We start from the raw sequence: 17522 nt of genomic DNA, 5'->3' as shown, positions 1-17522 counted from the left end.
CTAAACCAAAAGGAAATAGAAAACCTGAACAGACCAATAACAAGCAAACAGATTGAAATGGTAATCAGAAGTCTTCCACCAAAGAAAAGCCCAGGACCAGATGGCTTTACTGCTGAATCCTACCAAACATTTGAGGAGAACATTTAAATACCAATTATTTTAAAATTATTACAAAAAATTGAAACAGAGGCCATTTCCCCAATTCATTCTATGAGGCCTGTTTCACCCTGATAACAAAGCCAGACAACAATTCAACAAAAAAAGGAAAACTATGGGACAATATCCTTGATGAACACAGATGCAAAATCCTTAACAAAATATTAGCAAACAGAATACAGCAACACATCAAAAAAATTATATACCATGATCAAGTGGGATTAATCCCAGGGATGCAAGTATGGTTCTACATACACAAATCAATAAATGTGATACACCACATCAACAAAATCAAGGACAAAAACCATATGATTATTTCAATAGATGCATAAAAAACATTTGACAAAATTCAGCATCCCTTCATGAAAAAGACTCTCAGCAATTATATATAGAAGGAAATTATCTCAACATAATAAAAACCATACATGGCAAACCTTCTACCAATATCATCCCAAATGGGGAAAAATTGAAAGCTTTTCCCTTGAGAATGAGAACAAGACAAGGATGCCCACTCTTCGCCACTCCTATTCAACATAGTACAGGAAGTATCACCCAGTGAAATCAGGCAAGACAAAGAAATAAAAGACACTCAGACTGGAAAAAGATGAAGTCAAATTTTACCTGTTTGCAGATAACATCCTATATATAGAACAGCCCAAAATCTCTACAAAAAAAAACCTCTTAGAGTTGACAAATGACTTTAGTAAAGTTGCAGGATACAAAATCAATGCACAAAAATTGGTAGTATTTTTATACTCCAACAACAAACTATGAGAAAAAGAATTCAAGGAAGCAAGCCAATTTATAATAGTCTTAAAAAAATAAAATGCCTAGCAATCGACTTAACCAAGGAGGTGAAAGATCTTTACAATGAAAACTACAAATCCCTGTTGAAATAAATGAAAGAGGACACAAAGTGATGGAAAGACATTCCCTGCTCCTGGATTGGAAGAATTAACATTGTGAAAATGTCCATACTTCCCAAAGTGATCTATAGATTCAATGCAATTCCTATCAAAATACCAATGACATTCTTCACAGAAATAGAAAAAACAGTCCTAACATCCATATGGAACAACAAAAGACCCTGAATAGCCAAAGCTTGAGCAAAAAAAAACCCTAAAGTTGGAGGCATAGCACTACCTGACTTCAAACTATACTGCAAAGCTATATTTACCAAAACAGCATGGTGGTGGAATAAAAACAGACACTTGGACCAATGGAACAGAATAGAGAACCCAGAAATCAACCCACAAAACTACAGCCAACTGATTTCTGACAAAGGCAACAAGAACATCCATTGGAGAAAAGATTGCCTCTTCAACAAATGATGTTGAGAAAACCAGACATCCATATGTAGAAGAATGAAACTAGTCCTTTACCTCTCACCATACACCAAAATCAACTCAAAATGGATTAAATACTTTAATATAATACCTGAAACTATAAAGCTCCTAAAAGAAATTGCAGGGGAAACACTTAAAGAAGTAGGACTGAGGGCCGGCCCAGTGGCGCACTCGGTAGAGTGCGGCGCTTGAGAGTGTGACGGCGCTCCAGCCGAGGGTTTGGATTCTGTATAGAAACCGGTCCGCTCACTGGTTGAGCGTGGTGCAGGCACGACACCGAGGGTTGCGATCCCGTTACCGGTCACGAAAAAAGACAAAAAGGGAAAACAAAAAAAAAAAAAAAGAAGTAGGACTGAAAAAAAAAATAAGTAGGACTGGGCAAAAATTTTATGAATACGAACCCCAAAGCACAGGCAACCAAAAGTAAGAATAAACAAATGGGATTATCTCAAACTACAAATTTTCTGCACAGCAAAAGACACAATTAACAGAGCAAAAAGACAACCTACAAAGCGGGAGAAAATATTTGCAAAGTAAGTATCTGACAAGGGATTAATATCCAGAATATACAAGAAACTCAAACAACTTAATGCCAAAAAAAGGAACTGAATAGGCATCTCTCAAAGGAAGATATACAAATGGCCAAGAGACATATGCAAAAATGCTCAACATCACTCAGCATCAGGAAAATGCAAATCAAAACCACATTAACATACCATCTCTCGCCAGTTAGACTGGCCACCATCAAAAAGACAGAGAACAACAAACGCTGGTGAGGATGTGGAGAAAATGGAGCCCTCCTACATGGTTGCTGGGACTGTAAATTTGTGCAGCTTTGATGGAAAATGATATGGAGATTCCTTAAACAACTTCAGATAGAACTGCCATATGATCCAGCAATGCCACTGCTGGGTATATAACCAAAGGAATGGAAATCATAATGGCACAGAGATACCTGCAGCCCCATGTTGATCACAGGTCTATTTACAGTAGCCAAAAGTCGGAACCAACCTAAATGCTCATCATCAGACAACAGGATAAGGAAAATGTGTTACATATACACAATGAAATATTACTCAGCTATAAAAAAATGAAATATTGCCATTCGCAGCAATATGTATGAATTTAGACAAAATCATATTAAGTGAAATAACTCAGTCACATAAAGAAAAACACCATATGTTCTCACTCATAAGTGGGAGGTAAAATCATAAACATATAAATAAAAGAAAGATACAATATTCACAATAATACATTGAACTTTCAAAAGGAGAACCGAGATTACAAGTGGGAAGGGAGGGGGAAGGGAGGAATGGGTAAAGGGCCACAAATAGCAATGATTGTGTGGATTATTGCATATTATAATTAAACTGATGTGAGCATCACATATATATTGTACATGAGAATTTATGTTCAATTCTGTACCCCACAGATATGTGCAATCAACTTTGTTACAATAAAATAATAAAATAAAATAAAATAAAATCAATCAATGTAATACATCATATTACCTAACCAAAATGTTTTTTAAACATGATATTCTCAATGGACACAAAAAGCATTTGAAAAAATTCAATATCCATTTCTTATAAAAACTCTCAGCACTGAAGTAATAGAATACAACTTCCTAAACTTGATTAAGGGCAGCTACAAAAACCTCCAGCTAACATTAAACATACTGGTGAAAGGCTGGATGGTTTCCCCCAATGGTAAGAAAAAAGACAAGTATATACATTCTTACCACCTCTATACAGCATTCCACTGAAGGACCTAGCCAGTACAATGATGCAAAAAAAAAAAAAAAAAAAGTATGAAAAGCATGCACAAGATAATAAGGAAGAAGTAAAACTGTCTCTATTTGCTATTTGCAGGTGACATTATTATATACGTAAAAAAAATCTGATGGAATAAAAACATTCTATGATAACTAATAAGTGATTTTAACAAGATTGTAGAATACAATATCAATAATTTAAATTAAGTTTAATTTCTACATACTAAGAAAAAAATAGAAAATAAAATTTTAAAATACCATTTATAATACCATCAAGGTTTTTAAATACTGAAGGATGAATCTGACAAAATGTATGACAGACTTGTACACTGAAGAAAACATTGCTGAGATAAATTGTAAAAGACATAAATAAATGAAGAGATATACCATGTTTATGATTCAAAAGGTTCAGTATTGGTGAGACATCAGTTCTTGCCAAAGTGATCTGTAGATATCGGTATTCTAGTAGACTGGGCAATGTCAGCTAAAATAGCAGCAGAGGCCACTCAAAGGGTATGTATGTCTCACCAAAGAAATAGAAAAAAATCAAGCAAAAACTAACAGAATCAACTTCTTCAGAATTCTGGAAAAAAGTTTAAGGCTTATAGCAACCAAGAAAATGTTGAAAAAAGAAAATGGAAATTTAAAAATGGTAGGAATGCTTTGCAGCATCTTTATTTGCCCTTGTCCCTCTCCCCTCCACATTTGTGCAGTGGTCTTGAAGATGACAACCTACCTTCTCAGTGTGGGACCCTAATACTTGTTTCCAGAGTCAGTAGAACAAACCTTATTCTCAAAGAATTGTGTTTGTCTATTCTAACCTATATGGGGGTTGCCTGAAAAACTGATCCAGGGCAGTTGCCTTCATTTTATCTAAATAAGAAGTTATACAAGGTGGGAAAATGGCTGCAAAAAAGTCATTCTTCAAAAACATTGCAAAGCAAATTTAAAAATTACTGCTACCTGGGGAAAACATCTACAGTGGAGGCAAAAAAAAAAAAAAAAAAATAGATGAATGAAAATCCTGGGAGAAAAAACTGGGAAGATAGTGTTTTGGGAAAATGAGGGCATCCAAAATCATTAGCATATAGTGGGGAATTCAGAAAGCCACAAGCACAACCAAAGCATGAGGCATGCTCAGAAATGGCCTAAGAAGACCCTAAGCTTTCACCTCTGGCTTATATTTACACTCAGTGCTAACAGGAAGTGAAGGCTATGGCAGACTTGTAAATAGCCTGACTGCACATTGATGTAGTGTTCCAACATACAGGCAAACTATAAAGACTGGATTTTCTTTTCTTTACTTTTTCTTTTTTTAAAAATTTTTTTCCTGTCTTTTTTACCCCCTCTCATGGCATTCAGTGCAATCTGTCTAAACACTAGCTGAACACAGGCTAAAGAAACACAGACCTTGGAGACTACACATGACAAAGAATACAAGTTTAAAAGTTACCATACCAAAGGAAAAAAAAGCTACAGCCTACAGCAACCAATAACAAAATTATTCCTGAGGAGTTGAGGTAAGAATCTTATTTCCAAAGTTACCACATTATAATATATAAAATGCCCCATTTAAAAAAAAAAGTGAAGTTTTACAAAAAACAAGAACATGTACACCATTCACAGAAGAAATTAACAAAATTGACTTTCAGAAAGCACAGGTATTGGACTTACTAGACAGAGACTTTAAATCAACTATCTTAAATATGCTCAAATAGACAAAGAAAAGAATGGAAAAGAAGCTAAAGAAAAATAGAAGAATGATGTATGAACAGACTATCAAAAAAGACATGGAAATTATAAAAGGGAATAAAACATAAATTTTGTAGCTGAAAAGTATGATAACATAAATAGAAAGATACAACAATCACAATAATTCATGTAACTTTCAAAAGGAGAGAACAGAACTGAGGCCACTAGTGGTAGGAAAGGGGGGAGGGGGTTAGTGAGAAATTGTTAAAGGGACACAAAAAATGATTACACTGTGTTATGTTGAATATACTAATTATCCTGACTTGATCGTCACATACTATACACAGGTATTGATATACAATGCTGTATCTCAAAGATATGTACAATCAATTATGTTTCATTAAATTAAAAAATAAAAAAAATTTACTGAAGATTTTCAATGGCAGATTTTAACAGTTATAAGAAAGAATCAGCAAATTTGAAAAGAGGTCAATTGAAATTATCCAGTCTGAGAGGAGGAAAGAAAAGGAATAAAGAAAATTATCAGAGCCTAAAATACCTATAAAACAAAATCAAGTATACCAAGGTATACAGTAGAGTCCCAGAAAGATAAAAGAAAGAGATATGGGAAGAAAAATATTTGAGGAAATAATGGCCAAAAAATCACATATTTGATAAAAGACACAAATATACACATTCAAAAAGCTCAATGAACTCTAAGAAGAATAAACTCAAAGAGATCAACACAGAAACAAATTATAATCACTTTGTGAAAGCTAAAAATAAAGAATCTTGAAATCAACAGAGTGTTTTGACTCATCACGTACAACAGATCCTCAATAAGAGCAACATTTGACTGATTTCTCATCAGAAAACATGGAGTCCTGAGGTAGTGGGGTGGCATATTTAAACTGCTGATAGAAAGAAAACATTAAGCAAGAATTCTATATCCAGGAAAACTATGCTTCAAAAATAAAGGAGAAATTAAGACATTCCCAGATAAACAAAAGCTGGGAAAGATTATTACTAGTAGACCTGCCCTATAAGAAATTCTAAAGAGAGGCCTTCAGGCTGAAATGAAATAAAACATTACCCAGTAACTTGAAGCCATAGAAAGAAATAAAGAAGTACAGAAAAGGTAATTACATAGGTAAATATAAAAGCCAACATTATTATACTTTTGGTTGCCAACAGCTCTTTCTGGTTCCTGTATAATATAAAAGACAAATGCATAAAACAATAATTGTGGATAAAAATAAAAATGGATAAGTAACAGAACTCAAATATATGCTGTGTATGAGTGATTCATTTTATTTTATTTTTTTAAGTTTACTTATTTGTTAATATTATTTTTTTACATTCTATGATGCTGTTGCAGAGCAGTTATAGGGGAGAGGGAGATGGGAAGGGGGAAGGAAATAGGGTGGGAGAAGGAGGAAGGAGGAGGGGTGCGGTGGAGGCCTGTGTCACCCCCCTCATTCCTGCAGTAGCTTGGTCATGACTGGGCTGTGTGCAAATGTCTGGGGGTGTGACTGAAGTTCTTGCCCCCCACTGCCCCAGTTGGGGAGCCTGGAGCACATCCTGTGGCAGCTCAGTGGTAGTCGGCTGGTTGAGGGTCTAAGAGAGGCATGGCCAAGGCCCTCGGCCCACAACTACCTCAGCTCAGGACAGCCTGGGGCACTTCCTGTGATGTCTCAGTGGTTATTGCTGGACTGGTTGTGGGTGTTGGGGGGCGTGGCTTGGGCCTCCAGCCCTTCCCACTTCCTGGCTTGTTAGCCCAGGGGACTTCCGGTCCTTCTAGGTTTTATAAGTATTCTGAGGTGATGTGAGACCTTTACTAGATAATATCAAACTTTGCCTCTGGTCTGTTGGTATTTTATTTTTTCTTCCAGTTCTGTGATGATTTATTTGCTTTTCCTACCACTTAAACTCTGCACTGGAACTAATTTGTTGTCCTTTGCTCACTTCTAAAACAGGGGAACTTCCTGTGGGGACCAACACTTAAGCTCTGTGGTTGAGCTAAATTGTTGCTTTGCTGCTGATTCCCTAGGGAAGGCTTTTTGTGAAGCTCAGGTTTTTATGGTTGACTTTATAGGTACTTCTGGGTCACATGAGATTTGGTACACCTGGGTTGTGTGGAAACTCTGATCTGGGCCTGAGTCTTTTCATCAAACTGCACCGGCAGCAATTCTGTATTCCTGACCAGTCTCCACTGAGTAATCCTGTCCTGATTGGGGGGCATATCAGCTGTCCATGCTGTGCCCCAGTGTTCTCCTGATGGGCTTGTCTCCCCTACCACCCATGCTCCAAACTCTTCCCATAGGATGGGCCATGTGCTGGTCCCTCACTGGAATATGAATGGCTCCTTTTTTCAGTTGTTGTGGCTCCTCGCTCCTATGTGGGTCCACAGGAACCCTGTTAGTGGTCTTGCTGGCCTGGAGGCCACCAAGGCCCTATTCTCACCTGCCACCTCCAAGACACTTCATACAAAGAGTACAGCTGCAGCTTTTGCCAGCTCTTTCTCTGTATGTTTGCCAGCTCTAGCCTTGAAGTGGCCAGGGATCAAAATGGTCAGAGTAGTTCTTTCTTTCTCTCATTGTGGTTACTCACACCTTCACGCACTCTGTAGGTCTCTCCTCCTTTTCCTCTAAGCTCTAGTGGCCCCAGCTTGACTGTTGTTGCTTTTTGATAGTTGCAAATTGGTTGATTTGTGGAAGAGAGTGATGCTGGGGACTGTCTATTCTGCCATCTTGACTGGAATCCACAAGTGACTCATTTTAGATCCAAAGACACAAATAGGTTGATAATGAAAAAGACAATACTATGCAAATAGTAACTAAAATAAAGCTGGAGTGGCTATACTAATATCACACAAAATAGTCTTTAAGTCAAAAATTGTTACCATTGATAAAAGGATCAATTCATCTAGAAGATATAAAATTATAAACATATATGCACCAAACAAGAAAATCCCAAAATATGTAAAGCAAACCTTGACAGAATTCAAAGAAGTAAAACTAATAGTCTCATAAAGATAGCTAGAGACTTTAATGGCCCATGTTCAACAATGAATAGAACTTCTGGACAGAATATCAGTAAAGAAGTACAGGACTTGAACACCACTATAAACATATTAGACCTCACAGACATACATAGAACACTCTATACAATTCTTTAGTAAACATTGCAAATTTTCCAATAAAGACTACTTGTTAGGTATAAAAACAAGTCTCCATAAATTTTAAATGATTGAAATCATTCAAAATGTCTCCTCTGACCATAAAAGAGTAAAGTTACCAATCAATAACAGAAGGAAAACTGAAAAATTTACAAAAATGTTAAAATTAAACAACACATTCTTTAACAGCAAGTGTGTCAAAAAAGAAATCACAGGGGAAGGAAGTAGAGATTTTAGTGACAAACTGGTAAAGGGCCACAAAAAATGACTACATCATGTAAAGTCAACTATACTAAGTATCCTGATTTGAGCATCACACATTGCAAACAGGTACTGATATTCAACCCTGTACCCCACAGATATGTACAATCAATTATGTTTCAATTTTTTTTTAAAAAAATAGTTTTTTAAAAAAGAAATCACAGAGGAAATTAGAAAATAATTTGAGACAATTTAAGAAAAACAAAAACTATCCTCTTATGTATGGAGTGAAACAGTGGTCACAGAGAAATTTTGAACTATATGTTAAAAAGGAAGAAATATCTCAAATTAATAAAATAAATTTACAACTAAGAGAATTAGCAAAAGAAGAGCAAACTGAACACAAAACTGCACAAGGAAAAAACAATAAAGTTTATAATGGAAAGAATTGAAAATGAGAAAAAATAGAGAAAAAAATGAACCCCTAAGTTGATTTTTAGATGAACAAACTTGACAAATATTTATCTAACGTGACTTAGAAAACATAGAGAAAATATAATGAACTTATGTCCAGAAATAAAAATGTGGGTGTTACTATCAACCTTACAGAATGAAAAATGATTATAAGAAAATAATATGAAAAATTATGCCAAAATAAATTGGATAACCTAGGTGAAATGGACAAGTCCCTAGAAACACACAAATTATCAAAACTGACTCAAGAAGAAATAGAAAATATATACAAACTTATAACAAGTAAAGAGACTGAATTAATAATCAAAAACCTCCCAACAAAGAAAAGTTCAAGGCCAAATGGGTTCACTGTGACTTTTACAAACACTTACAGAATATTTAACATCAAATGACTCAAACTCTTCCAAAACAAACAGAAGAGGAGGGAACACTTTCTATCTAACTCATTCTGTGAGGCTAGTATTACCCTGATACAAAACCCAGACAAAAAGATTTTTAAAAACCTATAGATCAATATCTCTCATGAATATAGGTTCCAAAATCCTCAACAAAATCTAGCAAACCAAATCCAAGAACATATTTTTTAAATTATATATTATAATCTAGTGGGACTTATCTCAGAAATTTAAGTTGGGTTCAGCATAAGAAAATCAATCAATGTAATTATAGTGGATTGAATTATGTCCCCCCAAAACACATGTAAGCTTGAATTGCATCCCCCAACTTTTATGTGTTAGAAACTTGGCCCCCACTGTGACTGTTAAGAGGTTGGGAATTCCCATTATGGTAATTGAAAGGTGGAGCCTGATTAGATTGTAGGACCATGAGGTAGTGAATGGATTAAAAATGGTGGTCAAAGGCATGGTTCTGAGGGCTTTAAAAGAAGAGAGAAGAGTCTGTCTCTCTCCCCTTCTTTCTCACTCTGCTCTCTCTGCTTCCACCATCTTGAAATTTGAGACACTTGGGTCACTGTCACAACTACCATATAGACTTTGGACTTCCCAGCCTCAGAAACTGTAAGCAATAAATTGCATTTTTTTAATAAATTACCCAGTTCCATGTATTTTGTTATAAGCAACAGAAATAGACTAATACAGTAATATAACACAATAATAGAATGAAGGAAAAATAAATGATAATGCCAATTGATGCATAAAAAGCTTTTAACAAAATCCAGTAGTCTTTAATGATAAAAACATACAGAAAACTAGGTATAGAAGGGAACTTCTTCAACACAATAGAGAGCACTCAAGAAAAACCCACAGCTAACATTATACTCCATAGTGAAAACTAAGAGCTTTCCATAAGGTCAAGAACAAGACAAGAATGCCTATTGTTACCACTGCTATTCAACTTTGTACTGAGTTATAGCCAGAGAAACTAGGAAAAAAAAGAAGAAAAGTAATGTAAATTAGAAGGACAGAAGCAAAACTATCTCTAGTCTCAGATTACATACTGTATATAGAAAATCCTGGATAATTCACAGGACATCAAAAAGGTTACATACCATGATCAAGTGAGATTCATCCTAAGGATGCAAGGATGGTTCAACATAAAGCAAATCAATAAATGCGATACACCACATCAACAAAATCAAGGACAAAAACCATATAATTATCTCAACAGAAACAGAAAAGCATCTGACAAAATTCTACATTCCTTCAGGATAAAGACTCTCAAGAAATTATGCATACAAACAAAGTATCTCAACTCAATAAAAGCCATATATGACAAACCCACCTCCAACATCATCATGAAGGGGAAAGGTTGAAAGATTTTCATCTACAAACAAGAACAAGACAAAGATGCCCACTTTCACCACTCCTATTTAACTACTGGAAGTACTTGCCAGAGCAATCAGGCAAGAGATAGATATAAAGGGCATCCGAATTGTTGGAAAAGATGTCAAATTGTTCCTGTTCACAGATGACATGATCTTTTATATAGAAAAACCTAAGGACTCCACGAAAAACTTCTAGAGCTGATAAACAATTTCAGTAAAGATGCAGGATACAAAATCAACATACAAAAATCAGTAGCACTTTTATATACCAACACTAACTAGCAGAAAGAGAAATCAAGAAAGCAAAACCATTTACAATAACAACCAAGAGCATAAAATACCTGGGAATAAATTTAATGAAGGAGGTGAAAGATCTCTACAATGAGAACTACAAAACACTGCTGAAAGGTCTCTACAATGAGAACAACAAAACAATGAGAACTAAAGAGGACACTGAAAGATGGAAAGACATTCCATGCTCACGGACTGGAAGAATGAATGTTGTGAAAATGTCCATACTACTCAAAGCAACCTACAGATTCAATGCAATCCCCATTAAAATACCAATAACATTCTTCACAGAAATAGAAAAATAACATCCTAACATTCATATGGAACAACAAAAGACCCTGAATAACAAAAGCAATCCTGAGCACCTGACTTCAAATTATACTACAAAGCTATAGTAAACAAGACAGCATGGTATTGGCATAAAAACAGACACATGGACAGATGGAATAGAATAGAGAACCCAGAAATCAAGCCATATACATACAATCAACTGATCTTAGACAAAGGCTCTAAGAATACATGTTAGGGAAAGAACAGTCTCTTCAATAAATGTTTCTGGGAAAACTGGATATCCATATGTAGAAGAATGAAACTAGATCCATACCTCTCACCATATACCAAAATCAACTCAAAATGGATTAAAGACAAATATAAAATGTGAAACTATAAAACTCCCAGAAGAGAACATGGGGAAACACTCCAGGATTTAGCACTAGACAAAGATTTTATGAATAAGACCCCAAAAGCACAGGCAACAAAAGAAAAAATAAACAAATGGCATTGTATCAAACTAAAAAGCGTCTGCACAGCAACAGAAACAATCAACAGAGTGAAAAGACAACCTACATAACAGAAGAAAATATTTGCAAAGTATATATCTGACAAGGGATTCATGTCCAGAATATACAATGAACTCAAACAACTTAATAGTAAAAAATCAAATAATCCAATTTAGAAATGGGCAAAGGAGGTGAATAGACATATCACAAGAGAAGACATACAAATGGCCAAAAGGTATATGAAAAAATGCTCAACATCACTAATCATCAGAAAAAAGCAAATCAAAACTACATTGAGTTATCATCTCACCCAGTTAGACTAGCTGTTACCAAAAAAAAAAAAAAAAAAAAAAAAACAGAATAGCAAACGCTGATGAGGATGCAGAGAAAGGGGAACCCTTCTACACTATTTGTAGGACTATAAATTAGTTTAGCCATTATGGAAAGCAGTATGGAGGTTTCTCAAACAATTACAGATATAACTGTCATATGATTCAGCAATCCCACTACTGGGTATATACCCAAAGGAATGGAAATCATCATGTCAAAGGGATACCTGTACTCCCATGTTTGTTGCAGCTCTATGTACAATAGTCAAGACATGGAACTAACCTAAATGTCCATCAGCAGATCACTGGATAAGGAAAATGAGGTATATATACCCAATGGAGGACTATTCAGCCATAAAAAATGAATGAAATTCTGTCATTGGCAGCGATGAGTTTAGAGAAAATTATATTAAGTGAAATAAACCAGGCACAGAAAGAGAAATATAGCATGTCCTCAGTTATAAGTGGGAACTATTAAATAAATAAATAAGAAAGAAAGAAACAACAATCACAATAATACACCAAACTTTCAGAAAGAGAGAATAGAACTGTGGATACTAGAGGTGGGGGAGGGGGAGGGGAAAGTCGACGGGGTTAGCAAGAAATTGGTTAACCGGCACAAGGAATAATTACATTTTGTAATGACGAATGTGCTAATTATTCTGATTTGATCATCACACATTGGACACAGGTATAGATATTCCACTCTATATTCCACGAATATGTATAATCAATTGTATTTCAATAAAAAAATAATATGTTGAACTTTCAGAAGGAGAAAACAGAACTGTGATGACTACGGGTGGGTAAGGGGGAGGGGGAGGAGGTTAGCAAGAGACAGGTTAGTGCATACAAAGAATGATTATATTTTGCAATGATGAATATGCTAATTATCCTGATTTGACCATAACACATTATACACAAGTATTGATATTCAACTCTGTATCCCACAAATATGTATATCAATTATGTTTCAATAATAAAAAAGTAAAAACTGCAATTAATCAAATAAAAACTACATCAAATGTAAAAAATCTATTCATTCATAAAATATACTTAAAATTCACTCCTCATCTTTGGAGGTTGCTAGTTTGCCAACTCATTACTCTGAAATGTACAAGTGGAAAAATAAAGCATGTATCCTGACTTTGCTATAAGGAAACAGTTTTAAGGTTACCAAATAGTTGATGAATAATTGTTCTTCTTTATAGAAGGATCCCAGCTAATATACACAGAAGGACTGATACATTTAGAAAGTTACCATTTTGCAACCTCCAATCAAACAAAGGACCTGAGCAACACCCATCAAAGTTGACCGGGAAACTTTATAATGAGTGGATCAGGTTGACACTCCTGAATCCACTGGTCAATTTTAGGAAACTATATTCTTCCTGATTTAATACTATTTAAAGTAAACAGCATCGCCTATGAAGTACTCTTGCTAAAATAATAAAGCTGAATGTAATTAAAATTCTAAATTTATTGACAACAGAAATTGGGAGATTAGGGGAACACATTAAATTACAACACAAGGATGCAATCGGCCCAATCCAAACACTTAGAAATTCTACAGGACAAATTATTCACTTTCTTCAACAAATAAGTGGCTTGTTAAAGGGGTAAAAGTCAACCTGTTAGATATTAAAAGCCACCTGTCAACCTAACACAAACATGTGGCCTTTTTGAGTAATGCTTCAAACAAAACAACTATAAAGAGATATTTTTTGAGACACTAAGGGAAAACTGAATATATACTACTTTGAGGATGATATTAAGGAATTATTGTTAATTTGTGGGTGTAATAATGATATTGTGTTTTTTAAATATGTCAGTATACTGAAGTATTTATGGGTGAAATAATACATCTTGGATTTGCTTTAAAATTATTCCAGAAGAAAAAGTAAGTGGAAGTGGGGAACAGATGTAGCTAAAATTGCAAACTGCTGATAATTTGTTATCCTGAGTGATAGATATGTAAAGATTTATTATAATATATTCTCCACATTTTATGTTTGAAAATAAAATTAATAAATTTTAATAAACTGATAGCTTTATATGCTCATGTAGAATAAGAAAGCCACCTTGTCTAGTACCTGTAATAAGCCTATGGAAGTATTTTAACTGTAGAAAAATATCTTATTTGAAAATGAATTTGCAAGTCATAATGTAACATTTCTCAATTCAGACTACCTAAGCATAAATTCGGGGTTTCCTTCTTACTAACTGTGCAACCTTGGGATAGTTATGTAACTTGTCTAAACCTCAGTTTTCTCGACGTTTTAATGAAAATAATGATGTTGTTAACTTCATAAAGGCATTATGAGGTATAACTAAAATAATCCATATAAAATGATAGCATAGTGCATAGCATATAATAAATATCCAATAAAGGTTAACTCTCCTTATTAATCTATAGTCTCAAGATCCATTTTAAAGAGAAGAAAACTATTTAAATCACAACTTGTAATACACAGAATTCAAAGGCTGGATATGATATGCAGAAATCATCTGGTAACTTTAGATAGTGTAAAGCCAAAGTCACCAGAAAGAATTGTCTATTCATCTGGAACAGAGACTAGAAAGATGCCATACGACCTATCTTCCTTCACTTGACTAATTTGTTTCTCTGCCTCCCAACCCCGCCCCTGCCTTTATCCTCCCACATATCATTTAAATTCAAAAAACAAAACTATATACAATTCTTTTTAAAGGGCCTGATAATGCAGAATGTAGACATATTTTTTCACAGTACTTTGATCATTTTAATTACTTCATACACTAAAAAGTAATATTTATAAAAAACTTAGTAAACAAATATATTACATTGTTACACCAATTTGAGAAAATAATTTGGATTATGTATGAATTGGCATTAAAATAATAATATTCATTTATCGTTAGATATTTATTACTGAAATTATGTTTCAGTTTTCTTCTCAAGAGCTCAAAGTGATTTTCCTGTCTATTGAGCTCTATTCTCTAAGCCTCTTCATCATGCAGTAACTCTGTTATCCATCAGGCTATCTAACAATACTTTTGACACTTGTGTTGACTGGCACTTCCATTACATTTACTTGTACCTAGGGTTACTAAATGCATAGAGGAAAAATTGACTTAACAGCAATGACCTAAAAACTATAAGTTTAAAACAAGTTGTTTCTAACATAAAAGTAAACTTCTTAATTTTGAAGTGTGATTGTGCCTACTCACTTGCAGATGAGAATTTTTTTCAGTGATGAATGGGGAAAGATAGGATTCTGATATGCTTAAGTACTTCCAGATTTCTGAACTATCAAAGAAATATTACCTACTGTTCAATTTTACATATATGAGGTATATTTTATCATAATCTAAATCTTCAAAACTTTGGAATTACTTTAATAACTAAAACATCCAATTTTATAATATGCTAAATAGAAGAGAGTTTACTGCAGAAAATTGTGTATGTAAGAAAATGCCATCACTTTTCAGGACCCTTGGGTATCATGTGATGCACTGCACTGGCAGTTAAATAGAAATTGTTAAAGCACTTTCCTATGAGTAACAAATCTAAATGTGACTTAAACAGTGACTTGTCATTTCATTTACCCTGCCAATATTCCTGTGACATATGAAGGGCCCAAGATTCATTCGGAAATATGAAAAGAAAAGTCACTAGATTTATTCCATTTGTATGACAAGTAAAGTGATATGTACTAAGAAATAAACTTACCAGTCTCCTGATTTTGTAAAGGTTTGTGGTTAATATTTCTTGAATATTATCCATAAGTTCTTGATTCAGAGGTTCTGGGAATGGGATTGACATGGTTCTTTCACGGCTGTGGCTGCAAAGAAAATATCTGGGTTCCTTATATCCATTTAACATGTAAATATACAAATTCAATAAACACATTCATGAGCTAAAGAATCAATAAATAGATGCATTCCAAAGATGGTCTCAAAGACTAACTGAGAGCAGGGTGGAGGATGAGGATTGTAGAAAGGTACATTAAAAAGCAGAAATCTGAGCTTTTAGAGTAGTAAATGCAGACATTCAGGAAATTTCTACTTTAAAACCTATTTATCTCAATATTTTAAGAATATACTTGTATGTATAGACCAGTAGATATCTAAGCAAAAATATTTTGGAGGACAGTTCTATTTGTGAGTGCTAAAATTTTTATAATCCATACCTCTGCATATCTATACACAATTAAATAAGTGTATACTGTATATAATGCTGATAATACATTCCTAAAAATAGCTTTAGTAAAGATATAGAAGGGATGCCTGTTAAAATTTAACTTAAATCACTTACTTACTGTGCAAGAAAAACGGCAAATAAGTTTACTATGATGACTAAGACTAGGCATCAGAATTATGCTGTTTCATACTGGCAATTCAATTGGCCTTCGAAATTTTTCTTAAGAATGCTACCATATAATGATAACTGAATTGATTTTTCTCCCATATACTATCTTAGAATAATATTTTTATGATACTCATGCAATTAATGCTTTATTCTCCATTCAAATTCTGAAAGACATTATTATTTAAAAAGGGACATCAAATCATAAAGATTTAGTATATTTCCTATCCTAATATTATTGTCAAATTTATATTATTAAATCAAGAGAAATTTAAATAATTATATGGTCATTACGACAACAATGAGAGTTTAGATGAAATAAAATTCACATTTAGGGTCTTAAATTAATCAGATTTACTATATATACTTCTCAAATACATCAAATTCATATTGAGCCTTTCACTGTATTTTAATTTTATATATCTGGCTTGATAAATTATCAATGATGATACCCTCCCTAAATACATCCAAAGCCTAATCTACACAAGGATTTACAGAAGATGGCCTATAATCATCACCTACCTATCTTTACCTAGCCCACCATGCCAATGTAGAAGATTCAGCTGACACAATTGATAGAAGAAAAAACTTCAGTAGTTCCGGGCAGTTCACTTTAAAAAGGCGAGTCAAAAAACCTAAAGAAAATTATGTTCTTTCCTAATTAAAGATCTCTTTAAAAAAAATTGTAATATATTTTGATATCCTGTTCCGGTGCTACTTGTTAACTCATTCTTGAAAAGGCATCCCTGAACTTCAGTCAATTGTTCGGAACTCCCAAAGGATTCCCAATCTTGTATTTGGGATATTTTTTGTTCATTTTTACCTTACATTCTGTTTTACTGTCAATTATTACAATTCCCTTTCCTAAATGCCTGCATAATTTTTTCTAGTTATAAAATTAATATATACATACCGCCAAAAATACAGAAAAAAATATATAAAGAATACAAAAATCAAATTATCTTAACACCTAAAGAAAACTACAATTAACTCTTGGTGTATGCATTTCCAGGATTTTTTACACAAAGATACAGATACAGGCTTATAGATTATATTTTCTACCAAAAAAATGATCATGTTGAACTTTCTACTTTTCAAGCTTCTTATTCCACTTAACAATGCACCCCAGATATAGTTTCACATATCAATATATGCTACATATATCTGTATC

The 17522-nt window shown here is 33.9% G+C and overlaps 1 protein-coding gene across 1 annotated transcript in view; it reads right to left on the bottom strand.

Annotated features, from left to right (window-relative positions):
• LOC103589879 (sodium/hydrogen exchanger 2-like) overlaps positions 1-17522 on the bottom strand; it is an 81930-nt gene that overhangs the window by 10769 nt on the left and 53639 nt on the right. Inside the window, 1 exon segment of the mRNA XM_008571932.1 lies at positions 15716-15827. Coding sequence (XP_008570154.1) covers positions 15716-15827 — 112 coding nt within the window.

The sequence above is a fragment of the Galeopterus variegatus genome, unplaced genomic scaffold (genome assembly GCF_000696425.1).
Source record: "Galeopterus variegatus unplaced genomic scaffold, G_variegatus-3.0.2 Scaffold735, whole genome shotgun sequence".
Lineage (NCBI taxonomy): Eukaryota > Metazoa > Chordata > Mammalia > Dermoptera > Cynocephalidae > Galeopterus > Galeopterus variegatus.
The sequence above is the reverse complement of the archived record's forward strand: the minus strand, read 5'-3'. Positions and strand labels throughout refer to the sequence as shown.